The 17,330-nt window shown below is 42.6% G+C and overlaps 1 protein-coding gene across 2 annotated transcripts in view; it reads left to right on the forward strand.

The window, feature by feature from the left end:
* gins4 (GINS complex subunit 4 (Sld5 homolog)) overlaps positions 1 to 7,047 on the forward strand; it is a 37,069-nt gene extending 30,022 nt beyond the window's left edge. For both annotated transcript variants that reach the window (XM_068001637.1, XM_068001636.1), the window contains one exon: positions 6,920 to 7,047. Coding sequence is in view for 1 of the 2 variants with exons in the window: in XM_068001636.1 (XP_067857737.1) it covers positions 6,920 to 6,929 (10 nt within the window). In the remaining variant the exon portion in view is untranslated. The remainder of the gene's footprint in view (positions 1 to 6,919) is intronic.
* Positions 7,048 to 17,330: the final 10,283 nt, after the last annotated feature.

Raw genomic sequence — 17,330 nt, forward strand, 5'->3', positions numbered from 1 at the left:
TCCACGACACCACACAACCCTGCCACGGTAACCTCTGCAAGACATGCCAGATCATCGACACAGATACCACCATCACATGAGAGGACACCACCCACCAGGTACATGATTCATACTCCTGCGACTCGGCCAACGTTGTCTACCTCATACGTTGCAGGAAAGGATGCCCCAGAGCATGGTACATTGGCGAGACCATGCAGACATTGCGACAACGGATGAACAGACACCGCGCAACAATCGACAGACAGGAGGGTTCCCTCCCAGTCGGGGAACACTTCAGCAGTCAAGGACATTCAGCCTCCGATCTTCGGGAAAGCGGTCTCGAAGGCGGCCTTCGAGACACACGACAACGCAAAATCGTCGAGCAGAAATTGATCGCCAAGTTCTGCACCCATGAGGACGGCCTCAACCGGGATCTTGGGTTCATGTCACGCTACATGTAACCCCACCAGCGAAAAAAAAGTTATCTGTTTTTAATACAACTGGTCATATTCTCTCTTTCTTTGCCTTTCGGATGTTTCTCTCTCTTTGTCTTTGTGTTCTGACCGTTTGTGTATTCAGTAGTCTTGTATGTAATGTTTCGCTGTCTGAACACTATTCAACTCCTTTGATTGCCTGGATAACGGGCAGTTGGAAAGATTATCTGTAATCACCAGGCATTGTTCTCTGACTAAATATGCTGTACCTTTTATGGAATCCCACACTCACCTGACGAAGGAGGAAGCCTCCGAAAGCTTGTGATTTCAAATAAAGCTGTTGGACTATAACCTGGTGTTGTAAGACTCCTTACATTTGTCCACCCCAGTCCATCACCGGCATCTCCACATCATCATTCTGCTGATAGCATTTGAACTGCATTTAGGTTTTAACCACAGTCTGGTACTATGTTGTGTGGCTTAGGGAAAGTAATTTTCCCTACTCAGTGTTAATTATGGTTTCAGGTTTTTAGTACTGACCATCGTCACTCTGTCCCGATAGGTGAACGTTTAATTTCTGCAGTCTGGAGGCTGTACCTTTGCTATAGTCTGCCCTTGCTGATTTCTGTACTAAAGGCCGAAAAAATACCCAATTACAGTGATCTGCTTACTGTGTTTACTGCTCCTGTACCATGCCTGCAGATTCTCTTTGAATTGGTAGCAATTAGCACATAGACCAGAAATTTACAGAATGCAATCCCCACCACTTAAACCGCCCACATTTAAATGGGGCAAATAGCGCAAACCACTTCCGTTACCATTATTGTCAAATACAAAGTCGCGTTTATCACGGGTTTAAGTGCGCCAACTATTTCAGACAGAACCAAGTGTTTAGTGAGTCCTTCGCACGTCGTTAAGGTGCAATTACCTTGTATACTTAATCATCTCTAACCGGTTACAAGTTAAAACTGCTGCAGTATTCTTATCATGCACTAGTTAGTGAATTACAGTGGTTACATGATAAATATCAGACTAGCACTTCCACAGATTTTTTTTGGCCATGGTATTAGTTTGGGAACTTGAGTTTTAATATATCACAGCAGAGCATCAGCATCGAATTTATCTGATTTCATGCATTTAGTTTCAATAGGTTAGTCTGAACATTTCAGCACGAATCAAAAATATTTGATTCCAATCCACATCAAATTTTAAAAAGTGCATGTTTGTGGGATTCCAGTAAGGGTCTTTAAGGGAAGGGCTGACTGCGTTTATCTAAATACAGTTTGCATTGTTGTAATGATGTCTGTTTATAGGCATCTTTGTTTTAGAGAATAAACAATGAGGAATGGTTAATCACCAGTGTCTCGATGAGAGGGTAATCGAAGATTGTGAGGCAGATTTCAGTAATTATGCTTAACACAAGATGCAGAGATAGGATCACAAAATTCATCAAGTTTCATATAAATCGTCCACCACGTATAGCGGGCAAATTGTGTTAGCACCAACGTGCCCGTTTTTAGCGCTGAGCACTGTACCTTTATGTATAAATAATAATGAAGCACAATAGTTGGTATATACTAGAAGTGCAGTATGTATAAACATAAAGACAATGAGAGGATCTGTAAAGGGCCAGTTACTGTTCATGACTGAGTGCAAGAGTCTCTGTCAAGTGACAAAGTTCTTGTTTCTGCACAGTGAATTTGTCATTTAGCAAATGGAGCATTCTCAATAAGCTAGATGAATTAACAGCGCAGATGGATATTAACGGTTGATATAGTTGCGATTATGGAGACATGGCTGCTGGGTGACCAAGGATGGGAATTGAACATCCAAGGGTATTCAATATTTAGGAAGGACAGGCAAAAAGGGAAAACAGATGGGTTAGCATCGTTCGTAAAGGAGGACATCAATGCAATAGTGAGGAAGGATATTGGTTCGGAAAATCACGATGTGGAATCTGTATGGGTGGAGCTAAGAAACACCAAGAGGCAGAAAATGTTGGTGGGGGTTGTCTATAGGCCCCCAAACAGTAGTGGAGATGTAGGGGAGGGCATTAAACAGGAAATTAGAGTCAGCATGCAAGAAGGGTACAACTATAATCATGGGTGACTTTAATATACATACAGGTTGGTCAACCAAATTAGCAATAATACTGTGGGGGAGGAATTCCTGGAGTGTGTTCGTGATGGTTTTCCAGGAACTAGAGAACAGGCGATCTTAGACTGGGTATTGTGCAATGAGAAAGGATTAATTAACAGTCTTGTTGTGTGGGGTCCCTTAGGGAAGAGTGACCATAACATGATAGAATTCCTCATTAAGATGGAGAGTGAAGTAGTTGAATCCGAAACTAGGGTCCTGAATCTAAATAAAGGAAATTACGAAAGTATGAGGTGTGATTTGGCTATGATCGATTGGGGAACTTTACTAAAAGGGATGATGGTGGATAGGCAATGGCTAATATTTAAAGAACGTGTGCAGGAATTAGAACAATTATTCATTCCTGTCTGGCGCAAAAATAAAACAGGAAAGGTGGCTCAACCGTGGTTTACAAAAGAAATTAGGGATATTATTAGATCCAAAGAGGAGACATATAAAATTGCTAGAAAAAGTGGCAAGCCTGAGGATTGGGAGCAGTTCAGAATTCAGCAAAGGAGGACAAAGAGATTGATTGATTAAGAAGGGAAAAATAGAGTATGAGAGTAAACTAGCAGGGAACATAACAACTGACTGTAAAAGCTTCTATAAATATGTCAAGAGACAATGATTAGTGAAGACAAATGTAGGTCCCTTACAGTCAGAAATGGGGGAAATTATAGTGGGGAACAAAGAAATGGCAGAACAATTAAACACATACTTTGGTTCTGTCCTCACAAAGGAGGACACAAATAACCTCCCAGAAATGTTAGGGAACCAAGGGTCTGGTGAGAGGGAGGAACTGAAGGAAATCAGTATTAGTAAAAAAATAGTGCTGGGGAAACTAATGGGGCTAAAGGTTGACAAAATACTGCAGTACAAAGGGATCTGGGGGTCCTAGTGCAAGAAAATCAAAAAGTTAGTATGCAGGTGCAGCAGGTGATCAAGAAAGCCAACGGAATGTTGGCGTTTATTGCTAGGGGGTTAGAATATAAGTATTGCTGCAGTTATACAAGGTATTGGTGAGACCGCACCTGGAATACTGCATACAGTTTTGGTGTCCACACTTAAGAAAAGACATACTTGCTCTCGAGGCAGTACAAAGAAGGTTCACTCGGTTAATCCCGGGGATGAGGGGGCGGACATATGAGGAAAGGTTGAGTAGATTGGGACTCTACTCATTGGAGTTCAGAAGAATGAGAGGCGATCTTATTGAAACATATAAGATTGTGAAGGGGCTTGATCGGGTGGATGCGGTGAGGATGTTCCCAAGGATGGGTGAAACTAGAACTAGGGGGCATAATCTTAGAATAAGGGGCTGCTCCTTCAAAACTGAGATGAGGGGAAACTTCTTCACTCAGAGGGTGGTGGGTCTGTGGAATTTGCTGCCCCAGGAAGCTGTGGAAGCTACATCATTAGATAAATTTAAAACAGAAATAGACAGTTTCCGAGAAGTAAAGGGAATTAGGGGTTACGGGGAGCGGGCAGGAAATTGGACATGAATTTAGATTTGAGGTTAGGATCAGATCAGCCATGATCTTATTGAATGGCGGAGCAGGCTCGAGGGGCCGATTGGCCTACTCCTGCTCCTATTTCTTATGTTCTTATAAATCCCCAGGGCCTGATAATCTACATCCCAGAGTACTAAAGGAAGTGGCCCTGGAAATAGTGGATGCATTGGTGATCATCTTCCAAAATTCTATCTACTCTGGAACACTTCCTACAGATTGGAGGGTGGCAAATGTAACCCAACTATTCTTTTAAAAAAAGGAGGGAGAAAAAACAGGGAATTACAGACCAGTTAGCCTAACATCAGTAGTGGGGAAAATGCTAGAGTCTATTATAAAAGATGTGATAACAAAACACTTCGAAGGCATTAATGGGATTGGACAAAGTCAGCATAGGTTTATGAAGGGGAAATCATGCTTAACAAATCTACTGGAGTTTTTTGAGGATGTAACTAGTAGAATAGATAGGGGAGAACTAGTGGATGTGGTGTACTTGGATTTTCAGAAGGCTTTTGATAAGGTCCCACACCAGAGGTTAGTGTGCAAAATTAAAGCACGTGGGATTGGGGGGAATATACTGGCATGGATTGAGAATTGGTTGACAGAGACAGAGTAGGAATAAACGGGTCTTTTTCCAGGTGGCAGGCAGTGACTAGTGGGGTACCACAGGGATTAGTGCTTGGGCCCCAGCTATTCACAATATACATGAATGATTTGGATGAGGGAACTAAATGTAACATTTCCAAGTTTGCAAACGACACAAAGCTGGGATGGAATGTGAGCTGTGAGGAGGATGCAAAGAGGCTCCAATGTGATTTAGACAAGTTGGGTGAGTGGGCAAGAACATGGCAGATGCAGTATAACATGGATAAATGTGAGGTTATCCACTTTGGTTGTAAAAACAGAAAGGCAGATTATTATCTGAATGGTGATAGATTGGGAAAAGGGGAGGCGCAACGAGACCTGGGTGTCATTGTATACCAGTCGCTGAAAGTGAGCATTCAGGTGCAGCAAGCAGTTAGGAAGGCGAATGGTATGTTGGCCTTCATTGCAAGTGGATTTGAGTGCAGGAGCAGGGATGTCTTACTGCAGTTATTACAGGGTCTTGGTGAGGCCACATCTGGAGTATTGTGTGCAATTTTGGTCTCCTAATCTGAGGAAGGATGTCCTTGCCATGGAGGGAGTGCAACAAAGGTTTACCGGACTGATTCCTGGGATGGCAGGACTGACATAAGAGGAGAGATTGGGTCGACCAGGCCTATATTCACTGGAGTTTACAAGAATGAGAGGTGATCTCATCGAAACATATAAAATTCTAACAGGACTAGACAGACTAGATGCAGGGAGGATGTTCCCGATGCCTGGGGAGTCCAGAACCAGGGGTCACAGTCTCAGGATACGTGGTATGACATTTAGAACAGAGATGAGGAGAAATTTCTTCACTCAGAGGGTGGTGAACCTGTGGAATTCTCTACCACAGAAGGCAGTGGAGGCCAAGTCATTAGATGTATTCAAGAAGGAGATAGATATATTTCTTAATGCTAAAGGGATCAAGGGATATGGGGAAAAAGCGGGAACAGGGTACTGAGTTAGACGATCAGCCATGATCATTTTGAATGGCGGAGCTCCTATTTTCTATGTTTCTATACCTTTTGTACAAATAGCTCCCTCCGGGATAAGTGATAGTGAGCCTCTTATTCTGATCCGGCACCATTTTTCCAAAGAATTTTAAGGTATTTATTTTCCACGTTGAAGGCGCTACTTAAATCCAAGTTGTTGCAGCATAAAACAGGAGTGCAACCGTTGGGCGAGACACCTGTCTCCGTCCAGCTGCATTCAATAATTTAAACACCCTGGTATTCAAAGGATCCAGAGCATTGTGTGTGGGATTACAAATTTGCCATCTGGTTAAGGAAGCCAGTTTTGTTAAAGTAAACACGAGGATGAAGCAATTGAGTCTCTCCACTGCACAGCAGAGCCTGGAGAGCCCAATACCCAATCCCATGTGCTTTAATTTTGCACACTAACCTCGTACCCAACTGAAAATTGAGTGGGGACGGAAGTCATTCTCCCAAGACACAAACAATGGGAAAGTGGAAATCTAAAAGCACTTTTAATGCTGTTTCAAATGCTTCCAGCTTTTAATCCTTTATGTGTGAAATACAATGTCTGGTTAATTGTTTGATGTGGAGGTTCCAGACAAATGTTACAATTCTGCAAGCATCTATCTAATTAAAAATAGGAAGCAGCTGTCAAATACAGTGGTGAATGTATGGACATATTCTGAATAACAAATACTTTGCACATCTGCATTAAGCTTACACGTGGTTATAATGAAACAAACCAGTTGTTTCAGATCAAAGGAACAGTAGTGCTAATTAAAGCAAGGAACAAAGGCTGAGGAGGCCAAGGGGACAGAGAATGTGAATGGGTAAAGGGGGTGTAGATGAAAAGGTTTGAAATGGAGCCTGAACCTTTGGGTTTGGACGCTATCTCCAGAGGTCAAACTTGGTGGTTGCACATTGCCTTGTTTGCAAACATCAGTTCTCTAACAATCAACCAGTTGTCGGCTTGTTAACGGATTAAACATCCATTCTCTTGCATGTGGGCCTGCTTCTGTGACCAGAAGATTTTCTTTGCATTCAACAACTTCCTATTTATTTATGTGTTTAGTTATTTTCCTTAAAGGTTAGTTTGTGTCATGTGAGTGCTTGTTACAGCATATTGTTTCTATTTTTTACCATATCACTATGTGGTACAGCATAGAGACCGAGAGAAATGAAATCTGGAGGAATGGGAGGTGATAAAGTAGCCTATATATGGAAAGGGGAGAGAAAACAAATGACATCTTTTGTTTTCTTTCAGGAGCAGTTGACTGCTTGAACCACGGCTCTGAGAATTTGGCCTGATGTTTTGTCGTGTTGAAAAATAGTCCTGTTTGTGAGTGTGTCCAGTTATTATTGCAAGATTTAATAAAATACTTTATCACTTTCTGACAATAGCTTTTATCATCATGGTTCCCTGAGGTTAGATGTGTAATTTTTCTTCAAGCACTTAAACAAGGGTGTCCAAGCTTTTAGTCTTTGTGGGATATTCTCAGGTTGTGGGTGACGCTGCAAAGCCTCATTTATTGCTTGTGTGTTGAGCCTGAGAAGGTGGTGGTGAACCAGAGACCGGTTCCTTGGCGAAAAGCATTAGTGAAAATGGTTTTGCTGCCTACGTGGCCATTTCTCCTGTTGCCAACACACAAACAGCTTTATTGAATTCAGTTTCACCAGTCGGCACAGTACGATTAGAACTCTCAATCTCTCGTTTACCAGTCCAGTACCATAACCACTGCGCTAACGTACCTGGTGAGATGCAAGTCAACTTTTTAAATCACTGTTCCCATCAATTTGCAAATTTTGAGCTGTGGCCACGAACAGACCTTGATGTTCTGATTTAGGATTAATCCACCAATGGGAGAAGTGCACTAATAACATTTCCTTCCAACTTCCAAGCCTGCAAAATCCACACAGGAGAAACACGAGATCAAGGCGTCTCAGCACAAATAGAATGGAATTGCTTGGGTTTCATGGGCCAGTTTGCTGACAGATTTGAAAGGGCCACAGACAATAACTTAGTCACGCCATGCATAGTGACAGCATCATAACTATCAGTCACGGATGTATGAATGGTGCAAAATGCACAGAGACTTCTGAAAGATAAATTACCGAAAACACAAGTTCATTCTTAGAAACAACCTGCGGTAATCAAATAATGGTATTAAGGGATATGGGCCAAAGGCAGGTATATGGAGTTAGATCACAGATCAGCCATGATCTTATCAAATGACGGAGCAGGCACAAGGGGCTGAATGGCCTACTCCTGTTCCTATGTTCCTAAATTATGAGGTAAGGTTGCATAAACTTGATTTGTGTTCCTTTCGAGTTTAAAAGGTTGAAGCGTGATCTAATCGAGGTGTTTAAAACGATAAAGGGATTCGATAGGTTCGATGCCATGAAATTATTTCCTCTGGTGGGGGAATCCAGAACAAGGGGGCACAATCTAAAATTAGAGCTAAGCCTTATAGAAATGAAATCAGGAAGCACTTTTTCATACAAAGGGTCGTACATATCTGGAACTCCCTCCAGGCCGCAGGTGCTGGGTCAATTGAAATTTACAAGACCGATTGATAGGATTTTGCTGGGAAAGGGTATCAAGGGATATGGAGCAAAGGTAGAAAAATGGAGTTGAGGTACAGATCAGCCATGATCTAATTGAATGGCGGAACAGGCTCGAGGGGCTGAATGTCCTCATCCTGTTCCTAAGCTCAGTTAGGATGCACCTCTCTGATATCGTTTTTCGTAAAGACCAATGTGAAGCATTTATTGAATACCTCTGCCATTTTGATCATCTCTTTTCTTAATTTCTCAGATTTTCCTTTATTTTCTTCATTATTATGCTTCTGATCCTCATAAGGCCCTCTTCTTCAATTTTAATTGGTTTCTAGCCACTTTATCCATCACATCCTAAAACTACTGGTAGTTTCCTTTTTTAATGGAATAGTCTTATTCTGCATCTTTGCAATCCCTTTTTTTTAAAAACATCCCACTGCTGCTTAAAACAAAACTCTGCTGCCCATATCCTAACTCGCACCAAGTCCCATTCATGCTTGCTGACCTACATTGGTTTCCAGTCTGGCAATGCCTCGATTTTAAAATTCTCATCCTTATTTTCAAATCCCTCCATGGCCTCGCCCCTCCCTATCTCTGTAACCTCCTCCAGCCCTACAATCCTCTGAGATCTCTGCGCTCCTCCAATTTTTGCCTCTTGCGCATCCCCGATTTTAATCGCTCCACCTTTGGTAGCCGTGCCTTTAGCTGCATAGGCCCTAGCCTCTAGAATTCCCTCCCTAATTCATCTCTGCCTCTCTCTCCTCCTTTAAGACACTCCTTAAAACCTGCCTTTTTGACCAAGCTATTGGTCACCAGTCCTAATATCTCCTTATGTGGCTCGGCGTCAAATTTTGTTTGATCACGCTCCTGTGAAGCGCCTCGGGATGTTTTACAATGTTAAAGGTGCAGTATAAATGCAAATTGTTGTTCCTTTCTAATGTCTGGCCTACTTCAATCTTGATGTGGAGATGCCGGTGATGGACTGGGGTTGACAAATGTAAGGAATCTTACAACACCAGGTTATAGTCCAACTGTTTTATTTGAAAATCACAAGCTTTCGGAGGCTTTCTCCTTCGTCAGGTGAGATTCACTACTTCAATCTGGTGGTTCTAGTTTTTGTAGTGACATTTTCACTTTCTGGTTAGATCGTAAACCTTATAATTGTGGTCACTACTCCCAAGGTGTTCACTTACATTTAGCTCATCTACCTGATGTATTTCATTATTCATACCCACATCTAACAACACCTCCGCCCATGTAGGTTGACTAACGTACTGTTTGAGGAGGGAGTCTTGTACACAATTTAGGAATTCCATACCCGTTTCTCCATTTACTCCTTGGTCCCAATCGATAAGCGGATAATTAAAATGTCTCAGCAACAATTTTGTTATTCCTATTCTTTTCTCTAATCAGACTGCAAATGAATGGAGCTGAGTTTGCTCTCCAGTATGGTGTTTATGTTGAGACTAGACACAAATTACAACATAACCTCATGAGCAGTCCATGCTTTGTGCCACTCGCCAAGAATCGACTGAGGCCATAAATTTTTTTAAAAAACGAATGACAGTCTCCCAACCAATCCTAGCTGTCAGCCTCCAGCCGTACCATAGCAAAAAGTTCAAATCAATACACCTCCGGCTGCATTTTCCTATCCAGGTACCAGTCAGCAAATGCTTTGTTAATAATTCTTAAAATTGCTCTGTTATTTCCCTATCTTCTATATATTCGAGCTTCTTCAATGGCTCAGCTAGTTAAGATGTGGAGATGCCGGTGATGGACTGGGGTTGACAATTGTAAACAATTTTACAACACCAAGTTATAGTCCAGCAATTTTATTTTAAATTCACAAGCTTTCGGAGGCTTCCTCCTTCGTCAGGTGAACGATGTGAAAATGAATGGAGCTGGACTATAACTTGGTGTTGTAAAATTGTTTACAATTGTCAGCTAGTTAAAGCAGTGAGTAAATGAACAATACAGATTAGTGAGGTCCCAGGTGTGATCACCAGTTTGTGCTGTTAGCTGATATCAGCCAGAGCCACATTAGTGATGCTACAATTGGCCTCGGTGCCCCAGAGCTGGAGAGTGGAAAATCAGTTAGGGTTCCTTCTCCTTGATTGCAATTCAGTAAATCCTGCTAGAAAGTGCATGTGTGAATGTCGGGTGAGAACAGGTTTGGATTTGATGTCTTTTCTTGCAGGAGATGCAGAAACCATTTGTAAGCTTAATAAATTTGTGGACAACACATAGGACAACAGGCTATACCGAGTTAAAGAAGAATTTAGATCAATTGTACAATTGGGTAAAAAGATGCCGCATTAAATTTAATACTGACTAATATAAAGTCTGGCATATTGAGCAGAAAATGTGTGACACAGATATACAGTGAATGGAATAGAATTAACAAACGGAGACTTAGAATGGGACCGGGAGTGACTATTCATTGTATGAAGTATTAAATGGTATAAATAAACTACCCCAAGGTCAATGACGGCAGTAGGATCAGAAGGCATGAATTTAAAGAATGAAAAGTACATTTAGAAGAGATATTAGAAAAACATTTCTTTAATCAAAAGTTCCTAAATTTTTGGAATAATCTACCAGGTAACGTCACAGAGACAGACATTTGGGACATTCAGAATGCAGTTGGATGTTAGGCTGGATGAGGAGCAATATTAGGAGAGACTTCAGCTGAATGGCTTTTTCTTATGTTACTAATGTAGTCTCAGGAGCAGAGGGAAAATGCAGAGAAATCTTTGGCTCAGTTAGTAGCACTCTCATCTCATTACTGCAGGACTTGAGAGCACATAGAGATAAATTTTCCCCCGTTCATAATCTTAACATAGTGTGGACTGATGCTCCAGTGTAATCCTGCCAAAACAGTGCATTGTGGGAGGGGCTGTCCTGATGAGATGCTAAAATGGGGCCCCACATGTCTGATCCATTGGATCAGGTGAAGGTTGAAGATCTAGTGGAATTAATCAAAGAGTTGGAAGTTCTCCTGATGGCCTTGAGCAACAAACAGTTAAATTGTTTTTTCTGCCCATTGCTCTTTGTGGGATTTTGCTGTGCACAAAATGGCTGCCACATTTGCCTACATCACAGCAGTCAAATAAATTACATTAGATTTTTCAGAGAGATGTTAAGGTGCTAGATAAATTCAAGTCTTTTTTTAATGGTGCTGGAAATGGAAACAACAACTTGTAGTGATATAGTGGGGGGGATTTTCAATGACAGCTGCCCATTTACTCACCTGGAAAATGGGCCACCGGCAGAGGAAAATCTGGTGGGGACCAAGTGCACCCATTTTCCCACCTGCATCAATTTTCAGGCAGGTCCTTAAATGGGAGCCCAGCACTCCCGGCCAAAACAGGCGGGAGGGAGGGTGTTTAAATATGCATACTGAGGTCCTATGCCTGTTGTAAGATCCCGTTTGCAATTTCTATGGAGAAATGGGTGAGGCTTGCGTGACGTAAGCTCGTATCATTTTTCCAGGTGCTTAGAGGCCTTAAGGGATCACAGGAGGCCTCTCTGAAAAGGTAATTAATCCCCCGGCCTGCTGCCGGCTGTTTTCACCCCCCTCCCCCGCCCCACAAAATCTGTCTTTCACTCCCTTCCCCCAACAGGCCTGGCCCATTTTACGCTGCAGGAGGGTGAGACCAGCATCAATTTCGCACCTGCTGGGTGCCCAAGGAGCAAATCTCCCTAGTGGCTTTAACACAGTAAACATTTTACCAAAGCATTTAACAGTGGGACACAGAGCTAGGGGAGAGAATGTAGAAGGAGTGATGAAAGGCTTGCATGAAAAGTTGGGATGATAAGGTTTTAGAGGAGAAGTAAAGGAACAGAGGAGTTTCACAGAGCAGGGCTTAGATGGCTGAAAGTTCTGCCACCAATAGTGAGGTGAACAAGGGAGTGGTTACAGAGGTCAGATTTTAAGGCCAAACAGTATGGGAGGGAAAATAAGTTTGGAGGTACTTGCAGATTTAGGATGGAGCGAGACCATGGAAGGAATTGAAAACTCGGAGAAGGATTTTAACTTTAATTGGTGCCCATAGAGCCAGTGTCGGTCCCTGAGCACAGGTGTGATCAGTGAGTGGGGTTTAGTGCGGCTACGATTTGGACAAGTTGGAGTTTGTAGAGTGTGGATGAAGGAAGGCGATTAAGGAGAGCATTGCAATAATTGAGTCTAGCAGTGACAAAAGCAGTGGTGGAGGGGCTGAGGTAGGAGCAGAGGTAGGGAATATTGCAGAAAGAAAAAAAGAATGTTTATATAGTGCCTTTCACGACCTCAGGGCACCCAAAGGGCTTTACAGCCAATTAAGTACTTTTGTAGTCACTGTTGTAATGTAGGAAACGCAGCAGCCAATTGGTGTACAGCGAGCTCCCGCGAACAGCAATATGATAATAACCAGATAATCAGATTCTAGTGATGTTAGTTGAAGGATAAATATTGGCCAGGACACCGGGGAGAACTCTCCCCTGCTCTTCTTCAAAATAGAGTTCTGGGATCTTTTATGTCCACCTAAGAAGGCAGCTGGGGCCTCGGTTTAATGTCTCAACCAAAAGACAGCACCTCTGACAGTGCAGCACTCCCTCAGTACTGCACAGGGAGTGTCAGCCTTGATTCTGTGTTCCAATCTCGAGTGGGGCTTGAACCCATGACCTTCTGATACAGGCGAGAGTGCTACCACTGAGCCATGACTGACAGATGGACAGGATGTGGAGTTTGAAGCTCAGTTTGGTCCCAACAGCCTGTGTGTGTGCATGTTTTTTGAGAGGGGAGAGATGCATGACATGGAGGTAGCAGATTGCAAGAGTCAGAATCGTCCACTGTCCAGTTGCTTTGCACAGGCTGTGACTGTCCTGCACTCAGACTTGACCTCCTGTTTAATGATAAACTGCCTTGATGTTTATCTGACGATATTGTCCAATATTTTGCAATCCCTGTAATAATGATTAGCCCAATTGTTGAAGTATAGCCAGCTCTGTTCCTCTTATCAGTGCACTCTCAGGGCTTGCCATTTTAAGGGTCAATTCTCCTCTTCAGAAATCTCCTGATTTCAGTCCAAATACGTATTCGTTCTATTCCCAAAAATAATTATTTTATAGTTAAATATAATAAAAGGTTGGGCTTGTTCCCTTCGGAAAAGTGAGTCCTGATTGACATGAAGAGAATTGACAATACTGATCCAGGCGCGTTGTTCGTTATGGTGAAGGGTTCAAATTCCAGGCAACACAAGTTACAAATCAAGAAGTAAAAGGGAGGCAAGACAGAACTTTTTCACCCAAGTGAGTAATTGAGTTGTGGAATAAATAGTTCTCTTGCCTGCTGCACCATGGATCTTTGCCCAACTTATTATTCAACCTTGTCTGTGTAGCCACTTTTAGAGTGTAAGTCAGGCACATCCACTGAGTAAAGGAGAGAAAAAGACTAATGATTCTGTTAAATAGTTCGATTTCATTAGGTACTTGGCCGTATGCAAACCAGCACTAAGACGGGGTCATAAGAACATAAGAAATAGGAGCAGGAGTATGCCAATCAGCCCCTCGAGCCTGCTCCGCCATTCAATAAGATCATGGCTGATCTGATCCTAACCTCAAATCTAAATTCATGTCCAATTTCCTGCCCGCTCCCCGTAACCCCTAATTCCCTTTACTTCTAGGAAACTGTCTATTTCTGTTTTAAATTTATTTAATGATGTAGCTTCCACAGCTTCCTGGGGCAGCAAATTCCACAGACCCACCACCCTCTGAGTGAAGAAGTTTCTCCTCATCTCAGTTTTGAAAGAACAGCCCCTTATTCTAAGATTATGCCCCCTAGTTCTAGTTTCACCCATCCTTGGGAACATCCTCACCGCATCCACCCGATCAAGCCCCTTCACAATCTTATATGTTTCAATAAGATCACCTCTCATTCTTCTGAACTCCAATGAGTAGAGTCCCAATCTACTCAACCTCTCCTCATATGTCCACCCCCTCATCCCCGGGATTAACCGAGTGAACCTTCTCTGTACTGCCTCGAGAGCAAGTATGTCTTTTCTTAAGTATGGACACCAAAACTGTATGCAGTATTCTAGGTGCGGTCTCACCAATACCTTATACAACTGCAGCAATACCTCCCTGTTTTTATATTCTATCCCCCTAGCAATAAACGCCAACATTCCGTTGGCCTTCTTGATCACCTGCTGCACCAACATACTAACCTTTTGATTTTCTTGCACGAGGACCCCCAGATCCCTTTGTACTGCAGTACTTTCCAGTTTCTCGCCATTAAGATAATAACTTGCTCTCCGATTTTTCCTGCCAAAGTGCATAACCTCACATTTTCCAATATTGTATTGCATCTGCCAAATCTCCGCCCACTCACCCAGCCTGTCTATATCCCCTTGTAGGTTTTTTATGTCCTCACTCTCTACTTTCCCTCCCATCTTTGTATCATCTGCAAACTTTGATATGTTACACTCGATCCCCTCCTCCAAATCGTTAATATAGATTGTAAAGAGTTGGGGACCCAGCACCGACCCCTGTGGAACACCACTGGCTACTCGTTGCCAGTCCGAGAATGTACCATTTATCCCAACTCTCTGCTTCCTGTCAGATAACCAATCCTCCACCCATGCCAGAATATTACCCCCAATCCAGTTATTCTTTATCTTGAGCAATAATCTTTTATGTGGCACCTTGTCGAATGCCTTCTGGAAGTCTAAATACACTATGTCCACTGGTTCCTCTTTATCCATCCTGTACGTTATATCCTCAAAGAACTCAAGCAAATTTGTCAGACATGACTTCCCCTTCGTAAAGCCATGCTGACTTTGTCCTATTAAATTATGTTTATCCAAATGTTCCGCTACTGTCTCCTTGATAATAGACTCCAAAATTTTACCCACCACAGATGTTAGGCTAACTGGTCTATAATTTCCAGCCTTCTGCCTACTACCCTTTTTAAATAAGGGTGTTACATTAGCAGTTTCCCAATCTGCCGGGACCTTTGCCGAGTCCAGAGAATTTTGGAAAATTATTACCAAAGCATCCACAATCCCTACTGCCACTTCCCTCAAGACCCTCGGATGTAAGCCATCAGGTCCAGGGGATTTATCCGCCTTGAGTCCCATTAATTTACTGAGTACCAATTCCTTAGTGATTTTAATCGTATTCAGCTCCTCCCCCCCCCCCCCCCCCCCAGAGCCCCCTATTTGTCCAGTGTTGGGATATTCTTAGTGTCCTCTACCGTAAAGACTGAAACAAAATATTTGTTCAGCATTTTTGCCATCTCCATGTTTCCCACCATTAATTTCCCGGTCTCATCCTCTAAGGGACCTACGTTTGCCTTAGCCACCCTTTTTCTTTTTATATAACTGTAGAAACTCTTGCTATCTGTTTTTATATTTTTTGCTAATTTATTTTCATAATCTATCTTCCCTTTCTTAATCAATCCTTTAGTTACTTTTTGCTGTCTTTTGAAGAATTCCCAATCTTCTATCCTCCCACTAAGTTTGGCTACCTTATATGTCCTTGTTTTTAGTAGGATACTACCCTTAATTTCTTTACTTAGCCACGGATGGCTGTCATTTCTTTTACACCCTTTTTTCCTCAGTGGAATATATATTTTTTGAAAGTTGTAAAATAACTCCTTGAATGAACACCACTGCTCATGTACTGTCTTACCCTTTAAACTATTTTCCCAGTCCACTTTAATCAATTCCGCTCTCATACCATCATAGTCTCCTTTATTCAAGCTCAGTACGCTTGTTTGAGAACCAACCTTCTCACCCTCTAATTGGATATGGAATGCAACCATGTTATGGTCACTCATTCCAAGGGGATCCTTAACGAGGACATTATTAATTCATCCTGGCTCATTACACAGGACCAGGTCCAAGGTTGCTTGCCCCCTTCTAGGATCAGTTACATACTGCTCAAGAAATCCATCCCTAATACACTCAATAAACTCTTCCTCAAGGCTGCCCTGCCCAATTTAATTTGTCCAGTTAATATGATAGTTAAAATCCCCCATAATTATAGCTGTTCCCTTATTACATGCCCCGACTATTTCCTGATTAATACTTCTTCCAGCAGAGTTGCAACTATTAGGAGGCCTATATACTACGCCCACTAGTGTTTTTTTTCCCCTTATTATTCCTTATCTCTACCCAAACTGTTTCATTATCCTGATCCTTTGTCCCAATATCTTTTCTCTGTATTACAGTGATTCCTTCCTTTATTAACATAGCCACCCCACCTCCCCTTCCTTCCTGCCTGTCCTTCCTGATTGGGAATTAAATATGCCAGGGTATTTAACAGTCGTTGTCACCCTGCAGCCATGTTTCTGTAATGGCCACAAGATCATACCCATACGTAGTTATTTGTGCCGTTAACTCGTCCATTTTGTTACGAATGCTACGTGCATTCAGATAAAGAACTTTCAAATATGTTTTGTGACACTTAGTTGCTGCTTTTTCCTTTTTTAACACTTTACCTTTTACTCCATACCTTCTGTCCCTTCCTGACACACTTTCCTCTGTCTCCCTGCTCAGGTTCCCAACCCCCTGCCACAGCTTTGATGCTGGGTTAATCGCCTTACGCCTTCTAGTTTTCATTTTACCTGTCGTGCCTACAGTACACTTTCTTTCCGCTGCTCTATGCTTTTCCCTTTCACTTGTTCTTGAACAACTGTTTGTACTATTTGTATTGTAGATTTCCCCTGGGTGTTCCCCTCTCTTGCTGCTCTCAACTTTATTCCCTTCTGACTCCCCGCTCAGGTTCCCATCCCCCTGCCACTCTAGTTTAAACCTTCCCCAACAGCACTAGCAAACACCCCCGCGAGGACATTGGTCCCGGTCCTGCTCGGGTGTAACCCGTCACGCTTGTACAGGTCCCACCTTCCCCAGAACCGGTCCCAATGTCCCAGGAATCTAAATCCCTCCCTACTACACCATCCCTGCAGCCACGCATTCATCCTGTCTATTCTCCTGTTCCTATACTCACTAGCACGTGGCACCGGTAGTAATCCTGAGATCACTACCTTTGAAGTCCTGCTTTTTAATTTATCTCCTAACTCCTTAAATTCACCTTGCAGGACCCCATCCCTTTTTTTACCTACGTCGTTGGTACCGATA

The sequence above is a fragment of the Heptranchias perlo genome, chromosome 20, assembly GCF_035084215.1.
Source record: "Heptranchias perlo isolate sHepPer1 chromosome 20, sHepPer1.hap1, whole genome shotgun sequence".
Classification (NCBI taxonomy): Eukaryota; Metazoa; Chordata; class Chondrichthyes; order Hexanchiformes; family Hexanchidae; genus Heptranchias; species Heptranchias perlo.